General features: G+C 48.6%; 8 protein-coding genes across 8 annotated transcripts; 4 read left to right on the forward strand and 4 right to left on the reverse strand.

Moving 5' to 3' along the window:
* Positions 1 to 1,915: 1,915 nt before the first annotated feature.
* Positions 1,916 to 2,335, forward strand: MAA_11270 (cytochrome P450; the record flags this gene model as incomplete). The annotated part of the gene is made up of 1 exon (XM_011413250.1): positions 1,916 to 2,335. One exon carries the CDS (start codon positions 1,916 to 1,918, stop codon positions 2,333 to 2,335), a length of 420 nt encoding a protein of 139 aa, XP_011411552.1.
* Positions 2,336 to 2,658: 323 nt separating this feature from the next.
* On the forward strand, positions 2,659 to 4,572 carry MAA_06836 (zinc finger domain-containing protein; the record flags this gene model as incomplete). The annotated part of the gene is made up of 1 exon (XM_007824834.1): positions 2,659 to 4,572. The coding sequence occupies one exon, from the start codon at positions 2,659 to 2,661 to the stop codon at positions 4,570 to 4,572; it is 1,914 nt and encodes a 637-aa protein (XP_007823025.1).
* Positions 4,573 to 5,657: 1,085 nt separating this feature from the next.
* On the reverse strand, positions 5,658 to 7,026 carry MAA_06837 (rRNA processing protein; the record flags this gene model as incomplete). The annotated part of the gene is made up of 3 exons (XM_007824835.1): positions 5,658 to 5,980; positions 6,066 to 6,741; positions 6,805 to 7,026. 3 exons carry the CDS (start codon positions 7,024 to 7,026, stop codon positions 5,658 to 5,660), a joined length of 1,221 nt encoding a protein of 406 aa, XP_007823026.1.
* Positions 7,027 to 10,418: 3,392 nt separating this feature from the next.
* MAA_06838 (urease accessory protein UreD) lies at positions 10,419 to 11,396 on the forward strand (the record flags this gene model as incomplete). Its single annotated transcript, XM_007824836.1, has 2 exons — positions 10,419 to 10,459; positions 10,523 to 11,396. 2 exons carry the CDS (start codon positions 10,419 to 10,421, stop codon positions 11,394 to 11,396), a joined length of 915 nt encoding a protein of 304 aa, XP_007823027.1.
* A 601-nt stretch (positions 11,397 to 11,997) lies between these two features.
* On the forward strand, positions 11,998 to 17,723 carry MAA_06839 (TFIIIC transcription initiation factor complex subunits Tfc3; the record flags this gene model as incomplete). The annotated part of the gene is made up of 2 exons (XM_007824837.2): positions 11,998 to 12,064; positions 12,196 to 17,723. The coding sequence occupies 2 exons, from the start codon at positions 11,998 to 12,000 to the stop codon at positions 17,721 to 17,723; spliced, it is 5,595 nt and encodes a 1,864-aa protein (XP_007823028.2).
* Positions 17,724 to 18,214: 491 nt separating this feature from the next.
* On the reverse strand, positions 18,215 to 19,383 carry MAA_06840 (ubiquitin-conjugating enzyme; the record flags this gene model as incomplete). The annotated part of the gene is made up of 3 exons (XM_007824838.1): positions 18,215 to 18,833; positions 18,913 to 19,210; positions 19,317 to 19,383. 3 exons carry the CDS (start codon positions 19,381 to 19,383, stop codon positions 18,215 to 18,217), a joined length of 984 nt encoding a protein of 327 aa, XP_007823029.1.
* Positions 19,384 to 20,821: 1,438 nt separating this feature from the next.
* On the reverse strand, positions 20,822 to 22,246 carry MAA_06841 (ATPase type 13A2; the record flags this gene model as incomplete). The annotated part of the gene is made up of 5 exons (XM_007824839.2): positions 20,822 to 21,019; positions 21,077 to 21,331; positions 21,397 to 21,601; positions 21,718 to 22,030; positions 22,237 to 22,246. 5 exons carry the CDS (start codon positions 22,244 to 22,246, stop codon positions 20,822 to 20,824), a joined length of 981 nt encoding a protein of 326 aa, XP_007823030.2.
* Positions 22,247 to 22,644: 398 nt separating this feature from the next.
* On the reverse strand, positions 22,645 to 27,392 carry MAA_11271 (uncharacterized protein; the record flags this gene model as incomplete). Its single annotated transcript, XM_011413251.1, has 13 exons — positions 22,645 to 22,931; positions 22,991 to 23,460; positions 23,580 to 23,812; positions 23,865 to 23,999; positions 24,057 to 24,139; positions 24,206 to 24,538; positions 24,601 to 24,754; positions 24,814 to 25,691; positions 25,738 to 25,869; positions 25,929 to 25,995; positions 26,046 to 26,180; positions 26,253 to 27,182; positions 27,255 to 27,392. The coding sequence occupies 13 exons, from the start codon at positions 27,390 to 27,392 to the stop codon at positions 22,645 to 22,647; spliced, it is 3,975 nt and encodes a 1,324-aa protein (XP_011411553.1).
* Between the last annotated feature and the right edge of the window lie 229 nt (positions 27,393 to 27,621).

A 27,621-nucleotide genomic window follows, 5' to 3' on the forward strand; every position in this document is an offset into this window, starting at 1 on the left:
GAGCCCTGCATATCGAGATCATATCTATGAGTGCTCTCTTCAGTTTGCTAGCTAACAAGCTGGGAATCGGAGTGACGGAAGGTCGAGTTGCGACCTCTTCTTATGTGCAGTTGACGCGAATAGTTTTGGGCTGTAGAGGAGTCATATGTCGACTAATGTCCCCTACATCTATTGACTGCGCGTTAGGCAAGACGAACAGCCAGGTTCCAAAACAATATGTCTGCAGAAAGGTACCAATATGCTCTGTCGGTTAGCAAACTATCTTTCGAGGCATATAACCTACCGCGCCATTTGAAATTTAATAGCAGGAGCCTTGTTTTCGACTATCTATTTTGGATGCCCTTGGCCTCCGTTGAGCCGCGCTATGCAGAATGTTTCAATGATTTGCCGGAAGTCAAATTCCTAAATATTGTCCTCGGGGCATGCTTCGCATCGCCGCCAGGCGCAGGGCCCTTGGCCGAACGAGGCTTGTCTATTGTCGAAGGTAGGAAGCACTTCTGAAGTGCATCTAATACATCCATCCGGACTACACACAAACAGCGGATTGGCATGGTATACAATAATTGAACTGTAACAGGCGACAGCTAATCGTCAGGTTGCTGAGCTAGCCAAAGTTGTGAAATTCAACTGACTGCCAACTATTGAATAGGTGTTCTAGTAGAGCTAAAAAAAAAAGTTAAAACGGACCGCATGCATCGAGTAAATAGTCTGGTTGAGAATGAACGCCGCACACCAACATCGGGTCGTTTCATACCAGTCCTTCCCAAACAACTACTGGTTCGATACGCCATTTGGTGGGGCAGCTCTCACGTTATAGCTCAAGCGTTGGCACTTGACGATCAAAGCCTGGCACTTACTGTGTCACGACAAGCACTAGGGGCTCCTCTGCAGTTCTTGGTGGCGTTGCGCTGTCTCCGTGCTAAATTGATGTCAACTGATCTGTCTGCTGCATGCAGAGGCCAAGCTAGGGGCGACTGGAAATTTGACGGCCATCCTCATCTGGCCACACACGGTGCTTTGTCCCTTGGCACTGTGATTCGGGCGCTGGAGCCACCCATCGTTACCAGACATGTGTCTGGTCTGGTGCTCAAGTAGTACTACCTACAGCTAGGTACATACAAAGGCCTGGCAGACCAGTTGACATCACTGGGCGTTTTAGCCATTGCTAAGTACCTTGCTTAGGCCATGGACAATGTTCTCAAGCGGCAACTCCTCAACACTTAGACTAGCAAATCTATACTGTCAAGAAAATGAAGGGAACTGGTTGTGTGCTTTGGGTTCATTTTTTTAGAATTTTGGTTTTTTTTTTCTTGCACGTCATTTTGTAGGCTCGCGGTCGGGCTGGTGTTGGCACCTGGAGAAGACGGTGGATGCGAAATTTCCGCATACTTTACCCAAGGCTACGGGCGTTGGCAGAGGCCAACGTCCGCAGCGACCGCTAAGACTTGGGCTAAGAATGAAGGCCAGAAACCTGATGATAAAGTTGACTTGGGAAGAACGGATCTTGTAGTGATTACTATCAATTGATATTGTATTGAATTTCTACCAAAACGTACAGTATTCAGATACCCAGATACTTGGGCGGAAAGTCGTCGACATGTCGCTGGAACATGCACAGAAATGCAGCCTCAGCCCTGAGTCCTCTGGCAAATAAGGGAGGCACTAACTAGGCCCCAGTGCCCAACCAAAATGCAGCCTCCAGTACCACTTTCCAGCGTTGCGTCCCTCGTTCCGTTGAACCACTGATGGTCCCAGCTGTAGGGAGCAGCACGAATTGAGTGCCGCCACACCCTCCTTGGCCGGTCCTGGCCTCCCGAGATGCTCCATGTCACGACTGGTCTGTACATGTGGTGCCATTAATCGCTTGCCCGTTAGTAGCCCCTAGGCCCAATGTCCAACCTCCACCAGCCTCTCAATGTTTTCCCCCCTTCAAGGTTCCCTGCTTACCCCCTTCAACCACCGTCTTCCGCTTCACGGCCACGGCGCCATCTTCGAACTCTCGGCAGCTCGAAAGGCACAGCTCCTCACGCTGCTTCATCGACGAGACCGAATTTCGCACAACAGTCACCAGGACCGTAACGTCCCTACGAAGCTGTCTTCTCAGCCACTGCTGATTGCGTTGCTCTCCTCTCCCGGTCGACGGTCCATTGTGCACACTCCCTTCGCCGCCGCCTCCCGCGTCTCGGTCCTAGTTGCACCCAGCTTTTGCCTGAAACACCGCAAGCCTACGCTCACCCTTCTACCTCTCGACAACGACAACGGCATACTTTCGCTCTTTAGCATTCACTCCACATCAGCCTCAATCAGCAGCGTTTTACTGCTTGGACACATCTAGGCTGTGGTGTTGCGCCGTGCTCTGTTGCCCATTAGAGTGTGCTCGGCAGCAAGCCGCCACTCGGCCACCCCGGTCACATCTTCAGGCTTCTGTCATCCTACCTGCCTTAACAACCTCTGCTATCGAGACCTCGTGGTCAATCAACATCTTAACCTCTCAAAATTCCGTGTAACCAATTTGGCTTCCATAGTTACCACGCCGGGCCCCTCAGACAGAGGGGCTACCCTACTCAGGTCTCAAAATACCTCCAGGCGCTCATCTAGCCGTTGCTTTGTCTGTTACCACCTGTCAACTCGCCCTTGGATGGGGTTCATCTGCTCAAGATGAGGGAAGTCAATTTCAGCATCCCGAACGTCAACAAGGCGTCTGTTGGCATCACGACTGCACTGTATGACCGTCGAGCACTTGACTGCACATCTACCTTGCCGCTCATCAACTCCCTCAACCACCTTGCATACTTGACCACGTCTTCAGCTCGTATCCGCGACATTCTAACTGTCGATGGAGGCATCGAACGTCTCGTCTGCATATTAAAGCAAGGCCGGAGTAAAGATATGATGGGCATGTGGAAATGGAATCTTGCTTTCCAATGTGTGGTTAATATCGGTGTCCGAGGAACTGAAAATGTACGCACTCGTGTTGTCGAGGCCGACATGGTGCCAGTAATAGCCACCATTCTTGACAATTACATCAAAATCATCGAAAAATGCCGCGAAAAGGCGGAAGAAGCCAGCCAGAAACAGATACATGAACATCACCGTCGTCACCGAGGACACGATCATCGCAGCTCCTCCAAACCAGCGACTTCCTTCGCCAACCGGTCTACTCGCCTTGAGCCCGATCAGAGGTCTGCTGTCCGACGCCACGGCCCTCCTCCCTCCATCGACGTGTCTGCGAGCTATGCTGGGCCGTCTACAACCTCGGCCCAGTCTACCGTTGAAGCCGTAACAGCAGCCTCGCGAGCTACTGCCACAACACCGGAGCGAGGTGCAACCACTGGGACCCGCCACCGGTACAGTTTCCGAGCGAGCGACACCCGTCAACCCAATCCTCTTTCGGCTGGACCAGCACTGCAGCCTCTGGCGGGAGCAACATCAGTTGTGGAGAGTATTGATGGGTTCGTGCGACCTGTTCGTGACTCGGATCGTTTGGCATCTATGGCACTGTTCGGCCATGGTGGCAATGGATCTCAACCCACTTCCCCTACTACACCACTTCCCCTACCACAACTGCGCTCACCAACAGTGCGACCTATAGCGCCATCGAATGCTGCGGCTGCTGCCGCCGTTGCGGCAACCGCTGCCCTGGACGCCTCAGATCGCCCACGGAGGAGGCCCTCTATCAGACACCAGACATCCACGGTAGAAACTGACGATTTAAATGCCGACAGCATGCCGTCTGATGAATCTCCCGATGCCGACATGACTGGGACAACTGAAATGCAGTCTACAGTTGGTATCCAAGATATTTCCATGGAGGACGGAGAGAGCATATTGGCGGGCTCATCCTTGGAGCTGAATACACCGACGGTGTCGGAAACACACCAAGACCCTGGCACTTTTAATATCACGCACCGCAATGCCATCGACGGCAGTATCGGGAACACGACCAATCCCACACCAGTGCCCACAATGGGATTATCCCCAGGCCGGCCGGCCATGGTCACACCACCGCAGCAACCCGCTCCCAACTCGACCGTGCCGAGGTATCTCCTGGATCGTCACGTCGTCCCAACAGCGCAAATGCTCGCTGTGATGCCACGAGAAGAAGATGTATTAATGTCCCTGCAACTTTTGGCCTATGTCTCTAAGTACTGTGGGCTTCGGTCATACTTCCAGAAGAGTCATTTGGTGCCCAAACTCTCCTTGCTTATAAACTTGGCGGCACTTGATGGGGAGGAAGATGCAGCTGACATGGAGGATCCTGATGATTCTGACGAGGAATACCTACTACCTAATGATTTCAACCTTTTCCCTCTCGTTGAGAAGTTTACTGTTCGATATCACAGCACTGATATGCAATATTGGGCCGGGGTTGTTATGCGGAATCTCTGCCGCAAGGACGATACTCGTGGCGGCATTCGACAGTGTGCCTACTACCAGTGTGGAAAGTGGGAAGAGTACACCAGACAATTTGCCAAGTGCCGCCGATGTCGCCGTACCAAATACTGCAGTAAGGAATGTCAGAAAAGCGCATGGGCCTTCCATCGTCATTGGTGCGTCGCCGCATCGCAGTAAGCGAATGATAGGAGCCAGGGGCACCAGTTTTATTTGTTTTCTTTTCAATAGTCTGCGGAAGGTTGCACCTGCATAGCACATCACAGCGTTGATCAGCGCACGGCATTTCATCTCGATACCACGGGTTTTCACGGCGTCATGGGTGGAACATGGCATTCTAGCATTACGTCCTACTTTCCTCTTTGATTTGGCAGCTCTCATCGCAATCAACACCTTTTTGGGCGCTACGAGTTGACCTTGTGCACCAGCTATTTTACAGAGCGTCTTTGCTGTCGTAAGAGGACATTTACCACAAAAACAAAGAAAAAAGACAAATACCCCTGCACATGAAATTACAGCTGGAAGGTACTACCTACACATATATGCACCGAAAAAATGAAAATGTCCTGTCAGGTGGACGAATCTTTGAACCTTGAGCATGTTCGATCAAAGGAACCCATTATCGGGAGCGCTTTCGAAAACATCATGGGCTAGCTTAGCTAGCTAACCTCAATTATCTTCAAAGCTCGATGGCATTGGCTTAAAAGGCGACATCGACTGTGTGAGAATTAGTCTCCCAAAGACTATGGCTACGTTAAGTTTCGTAGGTTCACTGGTTGTCATTGGGAAGGACGAGGTACCGGAAGGACTTTATAGGAGCAAGCCGAAGTAGAGTATGCGATAGGATGAGTACGGTAGGGCTATGAAGAATCTCTTATATCTTCCTTTGAGTCATAGATGAATGGAGCAACGACATTATGATGTTAATATTGGCTTCTCTACGGTTCCCATCACGTTGATATGGTGGCTGCCTTCTAATTGCGGTTAACATTGACACGCTCAGTACAAGCATAGTTAGCATGCAGATTTGAATTATATTGTTCTGACGGCATTAGACTATGGTATGAGGCTCATGCAAACGCCCTTTTGTTTTGAAAAATGTGCAACCATGAACGACCCCTGCACCAAGATAATCCAGACTCCTACTTTGTTTAACTGGAAATCTACATCTACCAGATACCAGCGACGATTCGACCGCGAGGGTAATTGCAAACAACCGATATTGACTATGAGGCGATGAAGTAGTTTATAAATTACGGAAACAATCATTTTGACGACATAGCCTTGCGCCTGCTCTTGCCAGGCCTTGATGCCTTTGGCTTTCCTCTTGAACCAGCTTTCATCTTCTTCGTATTGAAGCTAGACAAGTCTCCGGAGCTAATAGCATCTCCGGATTTGGCATGTCGCTTCTTACCACCAAATCCGTACTTTTCATTCTTCTTTTGACGCTTGGCGTTGGCAGCTTTGCCAGATGGACCTCCTCGAGAAGAGCCCATGCTTTGTGCGTGGCTAGCAAGCTCATTATCAACACTGACGTCGAAAAGGTCTGCTTCGTTGGTATTCATATCATTGCCTGACTCTTGGCGTTCTAGACAGAGACGGATGCAGTTAGCAACAGCATAGTAAAATAGTAAGGGGGTTGTATCGGTTGATGGCGAGTTTATGAAACCTACTTCTCTTAAGTGTTTTGATCTTCTCTAAGGTTTCTCGCTTTGCTTTTTGTCGCTCTTGAAGCTTGGCTACTTGGACTTGTTTACCAAACTTCTTCAAATCACGCAGCTTGCGTGCCTCAGCAGCGGCTTTCTTGGCGGAAGCCTCTTCAATAAGCTTAGCCTTGACTTTCTCCATATGGGCGTCCTCCTTGACCATTTCAGCGAAATAATCCTTTGGACGAGAAAATGGTACGCCTTCGGCTAGAAGTCTTGTGCGACCTTCCTTGGCGGCGTCCAGACACTGCGAATAGAAGGCAAGCTCACGCTGCAAGTCATCAGAGATATCGGGAATAGAATCGGCAGTATTGACGGAAGAGACAATGGACTGGTGGGATGCAAAAGTTGCGCTTTTATCTGTTGGAATAGATATACGATCGAGAGCTGCTTGGAGAGCGGAGGTGTTGTTTATCGTGAGCCGGGTATGTGGTATCAGGTCCTCTTTGTCTTCGTCATCGAGATCTTCAAGATCCGAAATCGGAATATCTTCCTCATCCTCTTCACTGTCATCGTCTCCTTCTTCGTCTTCTTGTTTCGATTCGTTGTTTGTTCTCTTTCCGGATGCGCGCCTGCTGACTTTTTCCTCCAACTCAATTTCTGAATCGGAAGTATCTGTCTCGTCTACAGCTCCTATGTTCATCTACGAATTGTGTCAGCCCCGCAGTCGATCAACAGTACGTTTCAGTACAGCTAAATCACAGACCTCTTCAATGTCATCGCCTTCGCTCTCAACATCAACATTACCGTCAAGCGCATCGTCATCACCGTCGCCTTCGTCGCGCCGAGCTGCTGGGACCCCACCAAGCTCTGTAGCCGCACCCTTACGTTTCAGGTTCTCTTTGTGCTTCTTTTTTTCTTTTAATTTTTTAAAATCAATACCCTTTTCTGCGGCAATTGCCAGGCGCAGTCTGCTTTTGGTCACCATGTTTTGTGGGCGTTTGTCGTGACGGGTTGACAGGTGGGAAAAATCCTGGCGTCTTGAGCGGTGCTAACTTGGTTGTCAGCCAAAAATTCCCATTCATTACTGAAAAACTTACAAAATTCTGCCGCACCACTTCTCACCGCCTAGACGAGTGACCCACAATAGGCGCCAAACTACCCTAGGTAGGTACCTAGGTAGTAGTGTCTTGGGCACCTCAGTACCTACCCTAGGGTGCAATGGATCTGGACTCTTGTATTTTTGGTGACTATCACACACCATCTTCGCTATTACAAGGCAGCTTATCAGGCTTGTGTAGCAGCGCATGACTTGGGTATTTTTTTTTAGCTGTTCTGGAGGGGCTCTGTTGTCCGCAAAAACAGGGGCCGCGCGTGAAGTTAGGTAATTTTCCACAAGCTGGGGGGGGGATCAGCGGCTGACGATGTTCAACCAGACCAGGCTCGATTCCTCAAATAGCTACACCCGTACTTGATAGCGCCAACTAGCCCAATGTTTGCTACCCACCAACATTAGAAGGTACCAGACCTGTAACCAGGTAAGTACCTAGATTAGGTAGGTAGGGGAGGTTTGCCTGGAGTTGGCGGGTTGACATGATCCGAATACCTACCTTTGAAGGAAGGTCTAACAGGGGACTGGAAGCGCGGGTGTGCATAGGCGCTGCTCGACAAGTGCATATTGCCAAAGCGTAGTGCTGTGATAGTTCCGAGCCTGTGAACTTGCTTCAATGTTCCTAGTAGTAAGATTTCTTTGTTTGCTCAACTACGTCAACGGATGCCGTAACACACGCTTTCCGTTAACGTTTGACGTCGGTACAATGTCACAAGCACAGATTGTTTTTGGTATGGTCCGTAGACTTTATACACATGGCCTTCATTGATAATTATAGAAAATACTTGTAAAAAACACTCCCGGTACTAAATATGCTGCAGCATACTTTTTGCGGGAGGCCACTCTTCAGCCACTGACTGGATCTTGTTTCGACCAGGTGGCGATGAATCTTAAAACAACATCCGAATAACGATTTCCTGTCGTTTTCGAGGCCCGCGGGTTCATAAAAGAAAAGAAACGGGATTGAAATAATTATCCCGTGCCATGCGTATCCGTCATAGTTTCATTTACACTTGTATCCTCATCTATCCTTATTGAGCGTTGTCTGTTTCGGCGTAATCGGCAGTCAACACGGCCTCCCTGAAAGTTCAAAGAGACGCGCTTGAGACTGTAAGTGTGTGCGTGGGCTGGAAATTTACATGATGGTGCAGCCCTGGTAGCCTCCAGATCGGGCGACTTCCTCGCTCTTATCGGAGGTCTTGACGTTTCTGGTGGAAGGCATGTTGAAAATTGTTTGAAGTAGTTGGATTTATACCAAAAAAGAGCTTGTATAATTGTATTTCAAGATGTAGAGTATATTTGTGTAAGATTCTGGAGACTCAACACAGGAATCCCCTCAGTACTTATATACCCAGTGGCTCGTGTATTCCTGCCGTTTTGTCCCCGAATTTCCGAGAGTCTACTGTCACCAAGGTGGATATGCTGTTCATAGGGTTTCCAAACTATTACTCTCTATGTGGTTGGTGCTTCATATTGTTGTTCCTCATTGTTCGAGAAGCAATCACATGGCTGAGGATGATAGTAGTCCCAATTTGAACATTTCCATTGAATTGTGGTCAATGCAACCCAATAGTCTCCGCACTAGCCGCTCGTCATGGTGCAAGCCTTGTTTTCCGTTGCCCTATTCTTCTCGACGACGGGTATGCCGTGGTGCACTGCTGGACCAACTTTATGTAGGTACTCAAGTATGCACTTACAGATCGGCCAAGGCATCGAGACAATGAAGTCTACAATTCGTTTGTGTCAATGCGGTGCTGTGCCGTGGCGCTAGGTCCAGCCTCGTGGGGAAACTTCATTGTCCTTGTTAGTATTGTCTCGGCGCGCCACGCATCTCTCGAGTATAACCACCACCGGACGCGAATGCGGGTGCTGGGCTGCTGTACTATCTATGCATGTGATGAATGCCGCAATTGCATATGCAGAACGTCGTGAGACATATTGTTCTACAACACTCGGTATAGTTTGATTCTTGAAGTTTCCCCGCCCGAGGCGTTGCGAGATGGTTGGATTTGGATGACGCTAGATCGCTTACCGGCCTGCTGTGGTGGCAAGATGCATCTGGCATTACTTTTGGGGGATTCACAGGGCGCCCACATGACCCGTGTGGTATGGAACCCCTTGCATTCACGCATCTGCATTGTTCCTGGTGTCTTGACAGATAAACTCACAGGCCCTGGAGGGGCCGTCCATGCTCTCCCGGCAACCTCCTTGCTCATGATGACCGACATATAAGGTCTTCAGGATACTGGCCAATATGAAAAGTCCAATACATAACCCTGAAATCGTGTCCACCCGATTCCCCAACAACGCACGGTAGCGAAGGTTGGTCGTAAAGCCCATCTTTAAGTGTGGTAGGGGATAGATGAGGAAGAAATACGCATTTCTTATACGCTGTTCCTCGTGGGAGGTTCGGAACCCTGTCCAGAAAGGCGTAATCAGTGCTAACAATGGTTGCGGTTGTTCGATTTGCCAAGCCACCTTGGCGACAACTGAAAGCGCCTGTTTGCCCGAGGAGCTGCAAAACCAACTAGGAAACCCAATGCGTTATACATCAAGGGCACTGGATGAGGTCGAAAATCAATAGTAGTATGGCCAAAGAGATGATGACACTGAATCTGATGCTCTCTCGTAACACTTGGCTGTGACCTTGTTGACTGGCTCCTGAGGAACTGAGGCTCAGCTTGCGTCGTATGGCCGCTTCTGGAAGGCTCGAATATATCTTTCAAATCATGGGCAGCATTGTCTTCTTGCCAAAATGGCCAGCTATTTCTACTGAAGACAGTTTGTGAGAATGGCGCAGTATGGTCTTCGATATTACAGAATATCTATCACAGCTGAATGACTGGACGAAAATGGATATTGTGCGTAGGTTTGCGAGAGTAATGTTTGACGTTTTAGACCTGGTAGCTCATGTTAATGCTAATCCTCATATGGAGAACAAGCAATAGGAGAGGTGACGTAATTGCCAGAGAACGTTAAGCTGAAGCGCCCAACAAAGACAGGAAGCTATTTCTACTGGTGCGTGGATTTGCGCGGAAAGTGGGGCTGACACAGTGGATCTCGGCGGAACATTGTACATACGTTGTGGCCATGCGGAAAAAAAAAAGTTCACAATGTCTGGAACTTAACACCGCGGACACAAACTATCTACAAGCAGCCTGTCTGTTCGACAAAATTATCCATGAAAAGAGCACGTGAAGAGCAACTAGATTAATCACGGTACTGGCCTTTGCAGCGTTGTGCCGTGTTATTTCGCTGGCTAGCCTAGGATGCCTCACAAACACAAGAGAAAGCGAGGCGAAGATGACAAGTATGTCTATCCAGTCATGTTCGGGCGTGTCGCATACAGTGATGGCAGCTAATTTGTTCTTAGCTTCGACCTGCCTCCATCCCAGAGAGCTCTGCCACTCCCAGTATCATCCAGGAGGCAAAATGCCAAATCAACGACGGACCATCCGAAGCAAAAGCAACACCGCACAGATCGAAAAAGCAACGATGCCCCTCGAGCATTCAAGCGTATTATGGCATTTGCTCAAGGTAAAAAATTAAGATCTGGACTCGACAATGGAGGTTCTTCTGCCCCAAACGGCCCTAAAAGTTCAGTAACTCCGGTCGAAGTTCCGCGCATTAAGCCTGGGGAAGATATGAGATCATTTTCTGCCCGAGTAGACGCCGCATTGCCGGTAGCTGGCCTTACAAAGAAGACAAAGACCAAAGACGGCAAAGATTCACTTGGTATCAAAGTGCAACGCACACGCAAGGAGCGGAAGATGCACAAGCTCTACGATCAGTGGCGGGCCGAGGAACGCAAAATACAAGAACAGAAAGAGGAAGAACTCGAGTTGGCAGCAGAAAGAGAATTAGAAAATGACTACGATGATTTGTTTACTGACGGCGCTTGGACGGAGGCCGACGAGAAAAGGGGCAATAAGAAGTCTCGGAAAAGAAAGGGCAAGGGCCGAGAGGAAGACCCTTGGTTAGAGTTGGTTCGTAAGAGGGGGGAGGCCAAGATTGGCCTTCATGATGTCGCCCAAGCACCGCCAGAGCTCCTTCACAAAAAGACGAGAAAACAACTTGAAGTAGGAGGCGCGACTGTTGATGTTGACAGTATCCCCAAGTCTGCGGGAAGCCTGCGAAGACGAGAGGAATTGCAGACAGCCAGGGATGACGTGGTAGAGGCGTATAGGAAGATAAGGGAACATGAACAGGCCAAACTTGAAGCCCAGCGAGGGAAATCGAAGAGATAGAACACCGCTGGGAAAATTGAACTAATGACTCTAGTCCTCAAATCCCGCCATCCAACGAGTGATGGGAATCGGTGGCTGCATACCCAGCATGGGGTACATTGATGACAATCAAAATGAGCCCATTCAAATACTGCCTATGATATCCTGTCTAAATAGTAAGATGCACAGATAATCTCACCAGACAAGATTCCGACATACAAAGGCCATGATATCAGTTACCAAATCATTTTTAAGCATACCTGGCCAAGGTGACACATATATCCTGCCGGACGCGGAATCTGAATGTGTGCTTTCGGTCGTGATTACGTCATTATCATGGTCGCCTCTTCCAATCACCTCTTCTTTCTCCACTGTGTCATAAGGCTATCTTCGTGTCGACGCGTGACGGCGACCAGAGACATGGAGTATAAAACCCGTGGGGCAACTGGGAAGCGACCCCGTAAAAAGTCGTGCATCCACTTTTTTTTTCGCGAAAAGCTGGGATGGTCGCATGTTCAACTCCCGGGCAACACAATCAGAAACTTCGACAATCATTTTTTTTTTACATCTTTGTCAACTTAAACTGCGTTCTCAGTATGAGAACATCCGCAGGTCGGTCAGCATGGCTTGGGAGCTTGAGGGGCTGATTTCGCACCTACTGATCATCATATCTTGTGCTGGTGAAGAAGGTATGGTCACATCTACAGCCGAGTCGAAATTTTCCAACTTTCAGACATCGGCTCTCGCCCGAGGAAGAGAATGACTGCTCGCTAGGAAAGCTACTATAAAGTTCATACTTGCTGATTTATACTTTCTGCAGGCTGTGCTGTTAGTGATATTGTGAAAGAAATCCGTGGCTCTGCTGGCTTTTCTGAGGCACGGACTCGAAGCCCTGGAGAGCCACTTTCAGCACATGCGGTTGCTACTATTTGGGGCTGGCTAGTCGCAAGAAGTGACGTATCCGTGGGACCTAACAGGAAGCACAATGATCGTCCTGTGCATGAGGTGTTGGCTTTAATCAAGAAGGTGTCCGGAGGAGATAGTGGTTCCGATGGGACCTCAGGCCAGGGCCAAGAACCGACATATCCGGAGTTGACATCGAGCAACGCATCGAGTCTACTGGCATTTTCTGTGGATCGAATCTATGTCTCCGAAGATACCATGTGGGAGACGATCACTGGCCATTCAGTAAACTACAAAAGAGTTCCCCGTTCTGAGTGGCTACTACTCCTGGGCATCGCTTCGACCAAGGACCAAGGTATATTGCAAGGTGATCTGGGTCGTCTTGTCGACCAAGACAAGCGATCTGTTCCGAAGCGTACAGACTCGTTGGTTAAAAAGGGATATATCGTGAAAAGAACAACGCTTGTCAGGGGCACGAAGACCAGCAAACTTTGGCTCAAACTGTTTGCTCCTCCGCTTCCAAAGGAAACCGACGATCAAGCTGTTGAACAAAAGGCAGAAATGAATCTTTCCCGTCATACTTTGGCAGCTAATCTTGAACCAGTCCCGTGGCACACGCGTTGGACTGGCGAATCCATGGATTTCCACGCCCTGGCAACCACTATTATGGCCACCACAAAAGGATGGCAGGTCATACGCTTACAAGATCTCAAGGCCAAGCTAGGCGTACTAGGGATGCGATGGCAAATGAAGATAGTGTCCAAGATTTGTCGTTTTCTCAACTCTTGTGGCACCATTCAGTACGTCGCCGCTAAACTCGACAACAAATTGTTCAAGGATTGCATCAGGTACAACAAAGACCTGAGTGCGAAAGATTGGGCAGCTTTTCTTGCTACGGGGAAACGTGCCGCCAAGCCCATGAAGACTGCCCTAATAGGCATGACCGAACTGGCAGAACGGGATGGACATGTTGATGTAACACGAGTTAATGGCTCCCGTCTGGAAAAGATTCCTCCATGGTCAATCGATAATCCGTTACCTCAGAAAATTACAAAGGCAGCTAAATCATATGGAGAAGTTGGCCTGACGAACCCCGAGATCTACGCTCTTACGTTGGGTCCGACCTTCAATCGATATATGTCCAGTATGACAACAAGCATGGCCACTTCTACCGTCCAGCCGTTGTGCTTGCAGCATATGCAACTCAAGAGCGAACATATCAGAGTAGGAAAAGTAGCATCATATCGATATTACATTCCTCAGCTTCCCTTGACGAGAGAGCCTGATTCCACCAATGATGCGGGACGAGGCCAGTCAACATTATCAACATGTATGCATTGGTTTGAAGCCCCATCATCCAAGCCTAAATTCTCTTCAGTGAATACCACTTTATCAAATATATGTGGGCTATTCAAGACACAAGGCTCTACTTCCGGTGAATCAAAAAGGCGCGGGCGACCTAAAAAAGGTGAACTAGCCGATGCCCCTGAACCTACAACAAGACTCCATAGCCAGCAAACTATAGAGTCTGAAGTTGGCAAAAAACGTCAGAGAACGAATGGTTTTGTCACTCTTCGCATTGCGAGCAAGGCACTTCGGAAAGTGCTGGCTCAGGGGTCTATGTGTCAAAATGACCAGGACTCAACACCACATACCGCCGCCGAAAACCCATCCTTGACGATGAAAGCAGACAAATCGATGCACAATAAACTAGATCAAACCGGTCCGGACACGACCCCATCGCGCAACGGTCGAAGAGGTCGTGGAAGGGGCCGTGGCTCGACTCGTGGAAGAGGGCGAGGTAGGCCGCCACACGCAACCTCCGTTGAAAGCCCTTCATCACGGCCTTGGGTTTGTGAAACATGTGGAGGCAGTTGGAAGAACGATATTGGACTTAAATACCATCTCGAAAAGTCTCAGACACCGTGCAATCTTCAGTATACACCTGGGGAACAAGGTTCGAGTCGTCGGGGCAGAAAATCCGCCTTTTTTGCTTCAAAAACCCGCGAGTCAAGTAACGAGACCTATGTCGATGCATCTCCAGAGCCTTCACCTTCAATTCGAGGTTTGACGGGAGTTGAAGAGGACAGCGATGGTGTAGATCCAGTGGCCGATCAGACGATAACTGTTGAAATCCATGCAACAAATCGATTCCAGTTAACAACCACTCCTGGCCAAATGAGCCCTTCTTCTCATGTGGCGACAGTGAAGTCGTGGAAAAGGTCTTCCGCACCGTTGGATCAGACCATTAAGTTCTCGGCACCAAAGACTGATCAGGGGCTACTCTTTCAGCCCTCAACGAGCCATCAGCGCCAGGTTCCCATTTTACAGAATCCAAGCCGTCATACGAAGATTTCAGCAGAGATGATTGTACCGGGAGTGCCAAAGGAGGTGTTCAATGTTACCAGGCCTTCCCCATCGGCCTCAACCGACGCTGTGCCCCGGGCACACCAGTACCCCCTAGTTGGCAAACCAGATACCGGCGATACAGCAGGTTCGTCGGGGGCACCAAGTGCAAGCCATAGTTCTGGCTCCCCTCTTGCTAACAATGCATCCATTTCTTGTACACAATCCAAGGCAAGAGGTGCAAAGACCAAAGACGACCGAGCCAACATACGCCACTACATTGAAAGATTGCTCCGTGATCAGAACGGGGTTCTTCTTGGCGGCAAGTTGCTTTGGGACCATGTATCAGCGACATGGAATTTGGAGTATCCAGAGGAACCCGTGCCGAAAAGAGACGAATGCCAGTCCGCTCTAAAAAATCTCTTGAAAGAAGGCCTTGTTATGGAGCACTGGCACATGTTCCGTGATTCTACCAGATCATTTTCTAAATGTCAACTCTTAACCTTGCCTGGCATTGACGCCTTTTCTCCAGAGTCTCTTCAACTGCTTGATAGAGTCAAGAATGCACATGCAGCCCAAGAATCCGCTGGGCATCCTAAAATAGCAGCAGATGTCGAGCTGCCCGACAGCAAAGTGGGAGGGCGTAGCCGTAGGCTGCTGGCCAGAGAGGTAGCCGTGTTGCACGCTCCAGTATACGCTGCCCAAATTGCTGCCAAAAAAGAGCAAGGGCCGGAGACTCGAGAAAGGAGAAAACGGAGGTTGCCTGAACCAAAGGGACCGACTGGTGACATAGAAACTCCTGGCTTCCACATCTCCAAAAAGCGCAAAAATATCAGATGGGCCACTACGAATTTGGAATCCGGCTCACCCTCAGAATTACCTGACTCCTCTCTTCTCCAGCCAAACATAGCGTCAGCAATAACAGTACAATTCCTCCAGCCAAACAGGTTTCTAGAGCAAGATGCTCCAAGTGACTGGTCTTCAATGTCTGTTCTCCCGGAGAAACGTCAATTCAGCTCGGAAGAGAACGTCACAGAGCAGACAGTCCCAATTGTCAACTCTCAAACCAGACAGCTGTTTAGCCCTCGGACCACTTTGAGAGGTCAGAATGGGGTTTGGGCAGCCCTAGATACCCAATACTTTGAAACAATTAATGGTAGCTTCTCCGTCCAAGGATGGATGCCAAATACCAAATGGTTTGAGTGGGCATCTTTCAATCGGGTTATCGATAAACGGTATGCATTCTTGGGCCGCACACAAGGCTTCAACGATGAAAATGGTACCAGCCATTACCAGAAGTTCTTGGGGAGTATTCGAGCCTGCTTCGAGGTAGAAATGTCCTGGAGGATGCTTTTCGAAGAATCTGGCCCAGGGTCTGCTGGTCCTCACAACATATGGATTGACTTTCAGGGGGAGCCATCTAATCTAAACGCATCATCATCCCATTACGAACTTACTTGGCCGGAAGAAGAACTGCCGACCCAGTACGGTGTCTCTTTCGAGACCGGTTATGTCCTATCATCTTCTAGCGATGATGAATTCGAAATGCCTGAAGATGCAGTTGTCGAAAACGCACGCATTCATTCAATAGGCGTTCGGCCCCCAGAAAATATAACTTTCAAGGCGAAACGCGTAGCTCTTGCCACCCGTGCATTGACGCCTCTCTCCGTGTCGCAACTTGGCACTGTTAGTAAAGATGAGGGTGAATCAGAGGATTACCCATTTGATGGAACGGACGACCTGATGGCTGCTTTCATTGCTGTGCGTATATTGATGGGTGGTGCAGATAAAGCCATTGACTGGGGTTTGCTCATGGTTATCTTCCCAAACGCGAAGCTAATGCAGCTACGGAGATTTTGGGTTGAGGCGAGAAAGGAACAGGGCCCGTTAATCGCCAATTTCACACGCGCGTTCCAAGAGAGGTTTATTACTGCACTTGAACAGAATGAAATACCAATGATTGACTTCGATAGGCCTCAAGATTACAACTGGGCAAAACTGATCCGGTGGACTCTACAAATACCTCGTGAAGAAGGGTTTGAAATTCCATCTTCCAGGGAATTGTTCAACAACCGTTTCAGCCTAGAGAGCATCAAACCTTCCGGAGAGGACTGGCGCGAGCGTTTCTTCCATACTCAAACCTCTATTTTTTCTCGTTTCGAAGCAGTCACCGCAGTTCCTGGTGTCTTCGCCATTGATAGAAACACTCACGCCTCAGAGGACCTCGCACGATTCAAAGAAATGGAAATCGCAAGATCCTGGATCAAGTCGCTGTGCAGCATGGGAGACGGAAAATATACCGTGGAAGAAATCAGAGACAAATTCTTCACGTTGTCCCCTGGCAACAAAGAAAAGACCTCAGCACTTTTCAAGGAAGTCACCGAACTTTTAACAAGACAAAGGATTATATGTAAAAGTAAAAAACCACTTCTAGGCGGCCGGCCTTACAGACTCAACGAAGGATACGTGGCCACACTGAGCAAAATGGCCCAAAAGTCAAAGTATGACGAGGCTGCTGCTTTCAAGACAAAGATGGACAATGCTTTCCGAAAGCAGGGAAAGATGCGAATACCATACACATTGAGTGACGGGGCCATGATGGCTCTCACAAATCTCAATGCATCTGGAAGAATAAAATTGGTCTCGACAAATCTACCTTACATTCCGTTCGGTTTCGAGCCTGGAAATTATGAAAGTCGAAAATACCCAAAGTCTTATTATCACTTTGGGCTGGAAGCCGTACCAGCAGAGATTTACCTATACAACGAACAAATTGACGAGCTGCGCGTAGCCTGCGAAAAGGGGCCACCGGCAGGAGATCCGAGCAAGGAATTACCCCAGTGGGTTGATTTCTTCGGCGAACCGAACAACCAACGTTGGTCAGAGATACTAGGCGCGTTCTGTTTCAGTCTGGCGACCCGAGGATCCATGGATACCGATGGCATACGCAGCACTCTGAATCCGATTTTAGATGAGTTCGAAGTACAGCTCATAGCTCGTTGGGGCAAGGAGACCGGAGTACTGACCGACTTCTCAGACGGTGTAGGGTTGGTAGTGGGAGAATGGTGGTGGTTGACTGTACCATGGCTTCGTCGATGATGAGAGTAAATAGCAGGCTCATCAATCCCTGGTTGACCTGGGCGAAGTGACCTGTTATGTCATTATTGGAGCTGTATCACCACGCGCGGGTGCTGGACCTCGTCACCAGGGAGAATTGCTTGTTTTGAAACTATTTGTAGTAATGAATGACACCTTTCACCCGTGAACGACTACCTAAACAAGCTAACGGCTTGATTACTACATTTAGATACCTTCTTACCCGAGCATTCAAAATGAAGGCCTGTAAATAAATCATAATTTAAGAAGTTCCATAGTAATTTCATGTCTCTATACAACTATGGTCCTGCCTGGGCTACATAAACGGACTATACTCGGTACAAACATGAATACATAGGTATAAATGCGACCACCAAAGCAAAGCAACATATGACGACAACAAGAACGTATGCTTCCAACCTATACTCCTGATGCATAGCACGACTATTGACCAGTAGTTCCCCTTCGAGACTCCACCAACGCCGACGCTGAATTTAGATGCCGAACAATACTTTAAGAAGAAGTGCAGCTAGAACAATCACCAAGGCCACGATAGCTCGGTCAATCCATAGCGGGACCCCATCACCTCGTGAACCCATTGTGGCTGGCCGCCTTTGTCCCTGTTGTGATACTTGAGTGGATGTTCGGTCGATATCCCTTGATGAGGAGACACGGGACGCTGTCGGTCCACCTGAAGAAGACGATCCACGCTCCTCGGGTATGGAAGTCATTTGTGGTAGTTCAGCACTACCCCTGTTGACAGGCACTGTCTGTACAAAGCCTTCCGCAAGTTCCGCAGAATCAGAGTCGGGGTCCTCAGGGACCTGAGACCGATCCAGAGCCCTCGATTCACGGCCATCATCTTGCTGCCTAGACTCCATTTCATCTCTCCAGCCCATACTTAATTCCGTGGGCACTTTGACGTCATTTTTGGCCGGGGAACTCGATTCTTCAGACTGTCTTTCAGTTTCCGATATGATATCTGCATTTGACCGGGCACATGTAGAACACCGAAAAGTGCGGGATTCACGAGCAAGGCGGCGGCGAACCTCCTCTGTTGTGTCTAATCCACCAAGTTGTCCGCGAGCGTCCGTTTCCATGAAGCTGCGAAGTCTGTGTGGGGAAAAAGAACTTGTCAGAATTACCGTATACCAATATAGAAATGGCCATATCCAAAGGTGATGAAACATACGCTACAATTGCAGTTCGGATGCCCCAAGCCGGCTGCCATGTCTCTTCGTGATGGCCACTGATACTAAGACAAATCTCGCGATTCGCTTCGAATCGGCCATTAGGCGTGGTAAATCGGAAGCTTGGCGGTCGCAATGGATACGTGGGTGGGAGGACTATTCGGCCATGATAGATACCCTCGCCATAAACAGAGTTTGGAGGACCGCGCAGAGTAAAGTGCCATTCGAACAGATCAGTCTCGAGAGGCTCGGCCGTATAATCAGGAGAAGGAGAGTTAGAGATCTCGGCGGCTTCGCGTACTTAACTCGGAAAATTGTTAGATCATCCGCATATTACAAGAAACAAAGTCTGGTCAGTCGCAAGAGAGCGCACGTCACATAGGGCCTTGGGAGGCTAGGCACTTACGGATTCTTCGAATTGTTGGCGACTTGGAGCTGACTTGAGGAGTAGAATTATTCGTATTTGTTGCCATAGCTGCGGCCGGAACACAGGATTAATGCACAGCGGATGACGCAGCGTGCGTTGTCGGAAGGGGGAGGGAGGCTCTTCAGTTTCGTAGGGAAGCTAACTGGACGCCAACATTGCCTGCAAAGTAAGTGGCGAGCTGGGAGGACAGGTCAACACAGGTTAAATCGAAATTCAAATATACTGAATAGTCGTGACAATAGAGTATGTTAGTAGGTGTTGTGATAAAAACGGAGGTCTCTACCACCATGAGCAAAGCTGAAGCTAGGACACGCTGCCGGACTCACATGCCAACGTGTCCGAATCAGTTTTGTTGGTGAGGGGCAGTCGCAGGGCTGGGAGTCTAACAGCTGAACGAATACATAAGACCCATTACGCCAAGAAAGAACTTGATCATTAACAAGAATATGCCATCGGGAGCATGGGGTAGAACAAATCGTCTTCAAGCGTAGACGCGGCTGGTTTGGATTCAAGGCTTCGTGCTCTAGAGATTTGAGGTCCTCCTACCTGCTCTACACATCCCATGTTGTACTCCGTACCAGCTCGGAAACCAGTCCCCGCTAGCTGGGTGTTGCAGAAGTACCAATACACCAGGGTCGTTATGCGACGATACCTAGCAGCCAGAGGCCGACGTCAACCAGTCAGAGTCGAGAAATAAACCTTACTAAGCAATCTAGTATCTCCGGATCGTCAAGTTTCAACGCATCAGACCTTCCACGTCGTCTCCAGCATCCGGTCAAGGGCAATCGACACAGCACGACAATAAAGGAGCCGGGTTTTTAAGCCACTCAAAGGTACTTCAAGTGTCATCAAACTTTGTCTATCTTCTTTGATGCGTCCCCGGAAGCCGACCTTACTGACAATTTCCACTAGAGCGTCTCACCAGTTTGCCGTGCGGGAGACAAAATCAAGCTTACCGCAAGACACACCTCATTACAACGCCTTCTTCCGATTAAAATATTACACAATGGGTCCCCCTAAACCTCCTGTTCCACATGTGGCGCCTATTTATCGGTTGACGGCCACTGCTCTTGGTGCCGGAATGTGGTTCTGGGTGAGTAACACAACCTGCGCTATATTGCATTTTGAATCTCGGATATCCAACCGCAAGACGCAACTCCGAAAACTATGTTACTATTGATATATGCTAATGGGGTCGTGGAAAACAGTTGATGTACAGGGCTAAGAAAGACGGTACGCCACATTCGACGATCCACACTCCCCTAATAGTCGCCGAATATACCATTCGATCTCGAGGTATATTGTCCCCATGGAATATCTACTAATTTTGAAGCAACAGGACCCGTTTTGATGGGCTGGAAACACCCTTGGGACCACTAGAGGCCGGCGGCCAACACCAGGGTTGGAAGTATGACTGGCAATGTCTAGCTGGAAGTATATTATCTGTATAACGCACACTGGGATTAAGTCCCTAAAAACAATCTCTAAACAGCGCATGGCTTCTCAAACAAATATTGTGCAACTCCCCAAGTGTCTCCTCCTCCGTAAGCGAACAATTCTGAGCAAGCCATGTAAAATATTTGCCAGCGGTTATACCAAGTCAATGCGTCTTGTTCTCCGTACGTCTCAACCAGATGCGGCCACATTTGCTTCCTGTTAGAAATCATTAATGACAACCAGTCCTAGAAGTAATATTAACAGGCATTCTAGCACTTTATTACTGGCTTATTGGAACGCACCTCGCATGTCTTTGAGTAATGTGACCCGTTCACCCACCACTGCCTTTTGATGGACAAGTCCCTCTGAAAGTAGAGCAACAGATCAACACAGGGCATGGTGCCGCCTGTGAAAAAATGTGTCGTCATCCAGCCGTCTTCGTAATCATATGGTGTGGTGTGATGCGCAAATATATGCACAAAAAGCTTTCCGCCGGCTTTCAAGGCCCGAGAGATCTTGGCCATGAGCAGCTCGTAGTTTTTCATATGCTCAAAAAGCTACCGGGATCGTAAAATGTTCAGGGAATTGGCACACGACAATGGAAGGGCGGAGTGCAACTAACCTCAATGGATACGATTCGGTCAAAGCTTTCGGGTTCAAATTCATAGTCCACAACATCCCCAGTGATTACTCTGACATTGGTTATATTTCGACGTGCCGCCTCGGATTCGATATGGTGTTTCTGCGTTCTGGAATTTGAAAATGCGACAATATTCGAATTTGGCAGCATCTCGGCGAAATATAATGCTCCTGAGCCCCAGCCACATCTAATACGCTACATTAGAAGGCCTGCCTCTTGTATCGCCATTTCCCCTTCGCCAAGGCGCACGCATGGAGTGAACGTAGTTCTTCGCTAAAGAAGATGTGCGCCATAAGAACTTACCCAAGATCAAGGATATCCATGCCGTCTCTCAAGTCTGCCTTGTCAATGTACGACCTCAGCATTGCAGTCTCGGCTTGCGCGAGTGTTTCATCACCTTGTGGATACAGGCAGCATGAGTATTTCATTCGCGGTCCAAGGCACGCAGCTAGGACACCAGTTCCAACTTCATAGTGTTGCTTATTAGCCGTGTCTGTGGCAATAGCCATTGGCCGAGTCCTGAGCCTCTCGATATATGACATCTTAGTTTCGCATGCGTCGGTGAGAGACTTGCTTTCAATTGTTCTCAACCGCTCCTGAAGCTGTTTCCGAATCCCTAATCTGATAAGAGCATGGGGCAAATACCCACGATCTAAAATCCATTCTGACCGCGCATGACGACATGGACTGAGCGTTAGAAAAATTCAGAAAACATATGCTGTGTTGGACACAGTACGAGGACAGAAGGGTTGGTCCATGGTACAATCTACGGTAACAATCCGCCGATAGTCAATTTAAAATGTATAGCAACTTGCCACATACCGTAGTTCATGTTTGGATGCTCGTAATGATGAAGTCCTCGGGATCCTCGGTTGCTCTCAATCCCCGCAGGCTGGTAGTTGACGTATTGGTTGCAGAAGAGAGGGCAGTACTCTAGAAGAAAAGATGTGGGAAGATAGAAGTACAGGCTGCCAATGTTGCCAAACTATTTCAGATTGGTTTCATACGTATAGCAGTTGTCAGGGCCTGGTTCAGTGTGGCGGATGAGTCAAATGGATGTAGTCAGATGAGGAGGTGAGGTCATAGACTGACCTGAAGCACCAGACTTTATCCACGGCAAACCCCGCCCCTACTTCACCGACAGACGTGATACACATACGCACAGACCTGCAATTCTAATTGTAGTATTACGTTCAATGTTGTCTATATCCTGCTACCAACCACAAAACTTTAATATTTCCACATTTCTTCACGTATGACTTTATACTTCTTGCGCATTTTTGCCCTTCCCGTAATTCGCTGCTTGGCATGACCAATGACTCTTGCCAATCGCATTGCCAAATACTTTTCGAAGATCCAAGCAAAAGCAAAGTACGCCAGGCCCAAGACAATGAGAAATAGTTTATAATCCCACTCCATATAACTAAGTTCCATTAGTTCCTTAATCCAGTGTGCAGGGCCAACTACCATGTAAACAGTTATCATCAGCGCAGCCGCGATAGTGAGAGTGAAAGGCCCTGTTTAAAGTTAGCGGTATAATTTCTATCATTGCGGGATCTTGGTGCAACTCTCTCACAGTTATTCGCACTATTCTGCCTGAACGGCGGCCCTGCATTCAATACAACTCCGGATAATATATACTCAAAACAAGACGACAAAAAAAGTGCCGTGTTCTCTGAGTTTTTAATATTTGGTTCGTCATGTCCGACCTTGGGCGGTTTGTACCACGCTTGCTCTCTTACGGCAAGAAAAGCGGCCCCTTGAATAAGCACGCAGATAGCCATGAGCCCAAGAAGGGGTGTTAAAACTTTGCGAGAGACGAGATCCGCGGTTGGCCGTTTGCGACACAGCAATGGAGCTGGTCCTGCCCAGCCCATAAATATAGCGATGGGTAAGATGAGAAGCAAATCAATAAAGAGAAATTGAAAATCGCCCAAATTAGACGCCTTAGCATAGAGAAAGCTGACCGACGTGAACTGTATAGCCGAATACAAACTCATGTATTTGAAACAACTGAAACTGGTCACGAGTGCCGCTCTCCCCTCCCTAATAATCATTAAAACTTGAGAAACGAGCCAAAATAGAACGGAAAGGAAAGGAAATAGAGTAAAAGAGGGAGGAAGAGTGGGGGAGAGAGAGAAGCTGACAGGAAGCAGCAAGCATACCTAATAACTTCAGGCACACACCGAATGTCGAATACACGAGACGTAAAGGGAGCGGCAACAGAAGCTTCTGCCTCAGAAAGGGATATGCCAACATCAGCGGCCTTTAAAGCACCACAATCGTTAGCCCCGTCGCCACAAAAACCACAGCAAAAGTCGATGCTTTGTAGCTTTTCCACAAGTTCATGCTTTTCGTCCGGAGACATTCTGGCGAATATTTTCCCTCGGACGAGCACCTATTCAACAAGGTCAACTTCATATCACAGCACAGGACCACTGAACACATACGCGTTGCAAAACATCCGGGGATGAATAATCCACGATCCAACGAAACGCCTCTCCACTAACGGCTAGGGAAAAGTTCTGCAGGTTCGAGATATCGTATGGGAGGGAGACATCTTCCTCGGGTGGCGCGGGGAGCGGCTTTGTGATAGGGTTAGAAGGGCATATTAGTCAAGTTCCCGCTATAGAGAAACTCACTAGCAAGGTTAGTTTGTCAAGACACAAGCGGCTGTTGTCAATGCTCTCCCACTGCAGCTCGGCCATAGGGTCACGAGCGTCTCCTAAACAATGGAAGTACAGAGATTAGCTATTTGTTCATGGCCTCATGTCGGGCCATGGTGTCCTACCTCGTACAAATCGGGGTACAAAACAATGTGCCTGTCTATCCAGTAATCCCGACTCGCGTGCAACACTGATGGCTGTTAGAATATTATCTCCGGTAACCATTATTGTACCGATATTTGAATCCAAGAGTTCTTTCAAGACACCCTCCGTTGTAGGTTTCAACTTATTCTCAAAAATGATGAACCCAACGAAATCGAGATTGCTCTCAACCTCCAACCTGGTCATTTTTTGTGCCTTGACCCAACTAAGCTTGGGAAGATGTCTGGTGGCACAGCCAATCACTCGGTAACCTTTATGAGTATAGTATGAGAGCAGGTCGTCATATCCATCGGGAACTGTTCAGGGTCAGTCAGGTCTCAACGCGTGACACAAGCACCGATAGCCAGGAGCTACTAACAACTTTCCGGGCGACAAATCTCTCTCATTGCTTCGGGAGCACCTTTGACAAAAATGTCACCGCTTTTTTGACCAAAATGTCGCGTAATGACACTCGCTCTCCGAAGTTGAGATATAAACTCAAAGGACTTCAACACACCTAGCTCGGTAGAATTCTTCCTCCTTATATGTCAGTGGTAAAAGATCATCGTTGGAAGAGCCGAGGGTTCCATACATCTGGTGGACGAGCAATCGATGGCGTCAGTCCGCTTTGTTCATCATCATCACCACCCTCCACGGCTCTCTGTTTTCCCTCTTCAAACGACCAGCCAGTGAATTCGAACATCTTTTGATCCAGGGGATCACCAACGAGGTCTCCGTCAACTGATCTGAGAGAGTGGCATGTTGCCATTGTGTAAAGTGCCGCTTGGACAGTGGTCTTGCTTTTGGGTGTGATGCCTCTATTTCCAAGGACAGGTGCTCGAGACAAGAGCTCGCTGAACTTTTCGCCTTCTCCCAGGCTGATGCGAAGTCCGAGAACATCGAGGCCATCCTCTGTCAATGTGCCTGTTTTATCAAAGCACATTACGTCGATTTTTCCTCCCACGTTAACTCTCTGGGGACTGATGCAAAAAATTTGTTTTTTCTTCAGGCGCGATAAGGCAAAGTTCGTGCCAATTGTCAGTGTCGCCGGTAGAGCAGGTGGTACAACGATCGTGATTAAATCAAGAGCACGAACAATAATAAAGTGCCATGCAAGTTCCAGCCTTAGAAAATTGACAAAAGACATGATAAAGCCCAGCACGGCAACAATGGCCATAACACTGATGTATCTGAAGGAATCTCGGTAAAATTTAAAACCCGAGGGCTTGGGGAAAAGCATGGACCGTACCAAGGACCCTTTAGTAGTGTTGAACCCTGTTCTAACAACAAGAGCTAAAGCCACGGCATCTTCATCTTCGCCCTCCTGCGGTCGTCTAGTCCGAATTATTTTCGTTCCACAGTATAGAAAATGCCGTGCGATCTCAGGGGATACTGAAGCAGCCGCAAGGTCCATGGAACATAGCGTTTCATCCGTGGCGGGGATCTTGGAAACTGGGACGGACTCGCCTACTCTCGTCAGATGTACTCCGTATTGACGTTAATTTTCATCCCTTACCAGTAAGCATACTCTCATTGACAATACAGTCACCGGTAAGTAAGAGACTGTCACTCGGGAACTGTGACAGGTTCGGGTCGCTCAATTCATAAATATCTCCTGGGACCAGGTCGCTGGACGGCACGTATTTCCCTGTATGCTGATTAGTATTTCTGTCCTGATGAGGTTGCGAGTTCATTTGGCGGCCATACAAAATCCGTTTCTGAGAACTCGTACATCGCATTCGAACCGGGAGATTTCACGAAGACGCAGCATTGTCTGGTGATATTAGCTCGCGTTTCTTCCTGTTTTTAGTTTGTTGAACTTACAGCACGTGTCTCGATTAGAGTCGCAGATATACTGGCCACGGACATGATGAATATGCATGCGGCATAATAGTAGTAAGAGTCCAGAGACCAAAGAATCAGGCTACCAATTTGAAATATATAGAAGGGGTGAAGGACCTGGTCAACTCGATTAGCCGTGCTCAATGATTCATCAGCTTGCTAGTATGGGGGATCACAAAGGCTCAATACCTCGTCTACAAGTAATTGACCGATGGTTTTCTGTTCGATGTCGATCAGATTGTTACCAAAGATGGCTTCACGTATAATCTTATCGTCGCTGTCCAAGCCTGATCGAACAAGTCGTGCATCTGTCCATTCCGGATCTTTCCACCCAGCAGACAAAACAAATTTATCTTTAATCGGATGAAAATAAAGTCGAACATAGCGGTAATCCAGCGAGCGAAGATGGTCAATAAGTGGGTCGTTGTCATCGTCGAGGCTGTTGAGAAATGGCTTCTCCGGTATACCAAACACCGATGAGACAGGCCTACCATATTCTTGGGTCGTGACCTGGATGATGCTCAACTCACCCCATTGGTTTTCAATGACCACCCAATCGCAATTCCTCAAAGAACAGGGCCGTCCAACAATGGAGATATACCAACGAGGCAGCCAGCGAAGGAGCAGAAATGCGATCCCGCCAGTAAGGAAGCACAGGGCTGTGTAGATTAAAAAACCTACTGTACTCGTCCGGAAACCGGCTACGACAATGGTCAAATCCTCGTTTGCCATGTATATCTTCTGGCTACTTCGCCCCTCGGCGCGAGCACTAGCAATAGTGGCCGTGCTGTCTCTACGGAGAAGATGTGCGTGAACGGAATCTCGCGATTGTGCTGACGAACGACGCCTTAACATGTAATCATCGTGGGTTGCCAAATATTCTCGGTCCGCTGAGTCCTCCTCGTCCTCGATGCCAAACTCGAGGTCGCCGAGATCGCTGAGGCTCCGTCTAACAAAACTTTCACTTAGGTCGGTAAAGGCGCCTGGCTCTTCCTCGCCTTCTGGTATCTCAGGCTCCTCGTAATATGTGAAGCTAGCTGTCGAGCCAGCACGGGCTCGGCGGTGGGAGAATGCAGAAACACTGCTGGGTAAACTTTCGGCCACAGGGCCTGAATAGAGCTATGGACATTGCAGTTAGATAGATGAATGAGTCAAGTAGGTAGATAGCCTTCTTCGTCATGAGATGTGTACCTCGTCGTGTGCCATTTCAACATCTTCGAATACACTGGAGCTGCTCTGGTTGGAGTTCAGGCGGTATAACGTCGTTGAACCGTTTGCCGCAGACGTGCCGTCGCCGCGGCTCAATCTATGTGTTCCGTCATGATCCATCACCTGATCTCACTCCTCACACGTCCACGTGGCATATCTGGGAGCTTCAGTTCGGCGTCTTCGCTTGCAGTTGACGGCGGTCGGGGCTACGATACCCAACTGATGGTAAGAAACGTCAACAGAAATGGTGGTTCTGCCATTGGCGATTAGAAAACATGGTTGTGCAGGCACACTAGCTCCAGAACCTGCCTGGCTCGGGGTAAAATAAGTTACGGAGTACTACTACCGA

Source organism: Metarhizium robertsii (assembly GCF_000187425.2).
Source record: "Metarhizium robertsii ARSEF 23 chromosome Unknown MAA_Scf_5, whole genome shotgun sequence".
Taxonomy (NCBI): Eukaryota; Fungi; Ascomycota; class Sordariomycetes; order Hypocreales; family Clavicipitaceae; genus Metarhizium; species Metarhizium robertsii.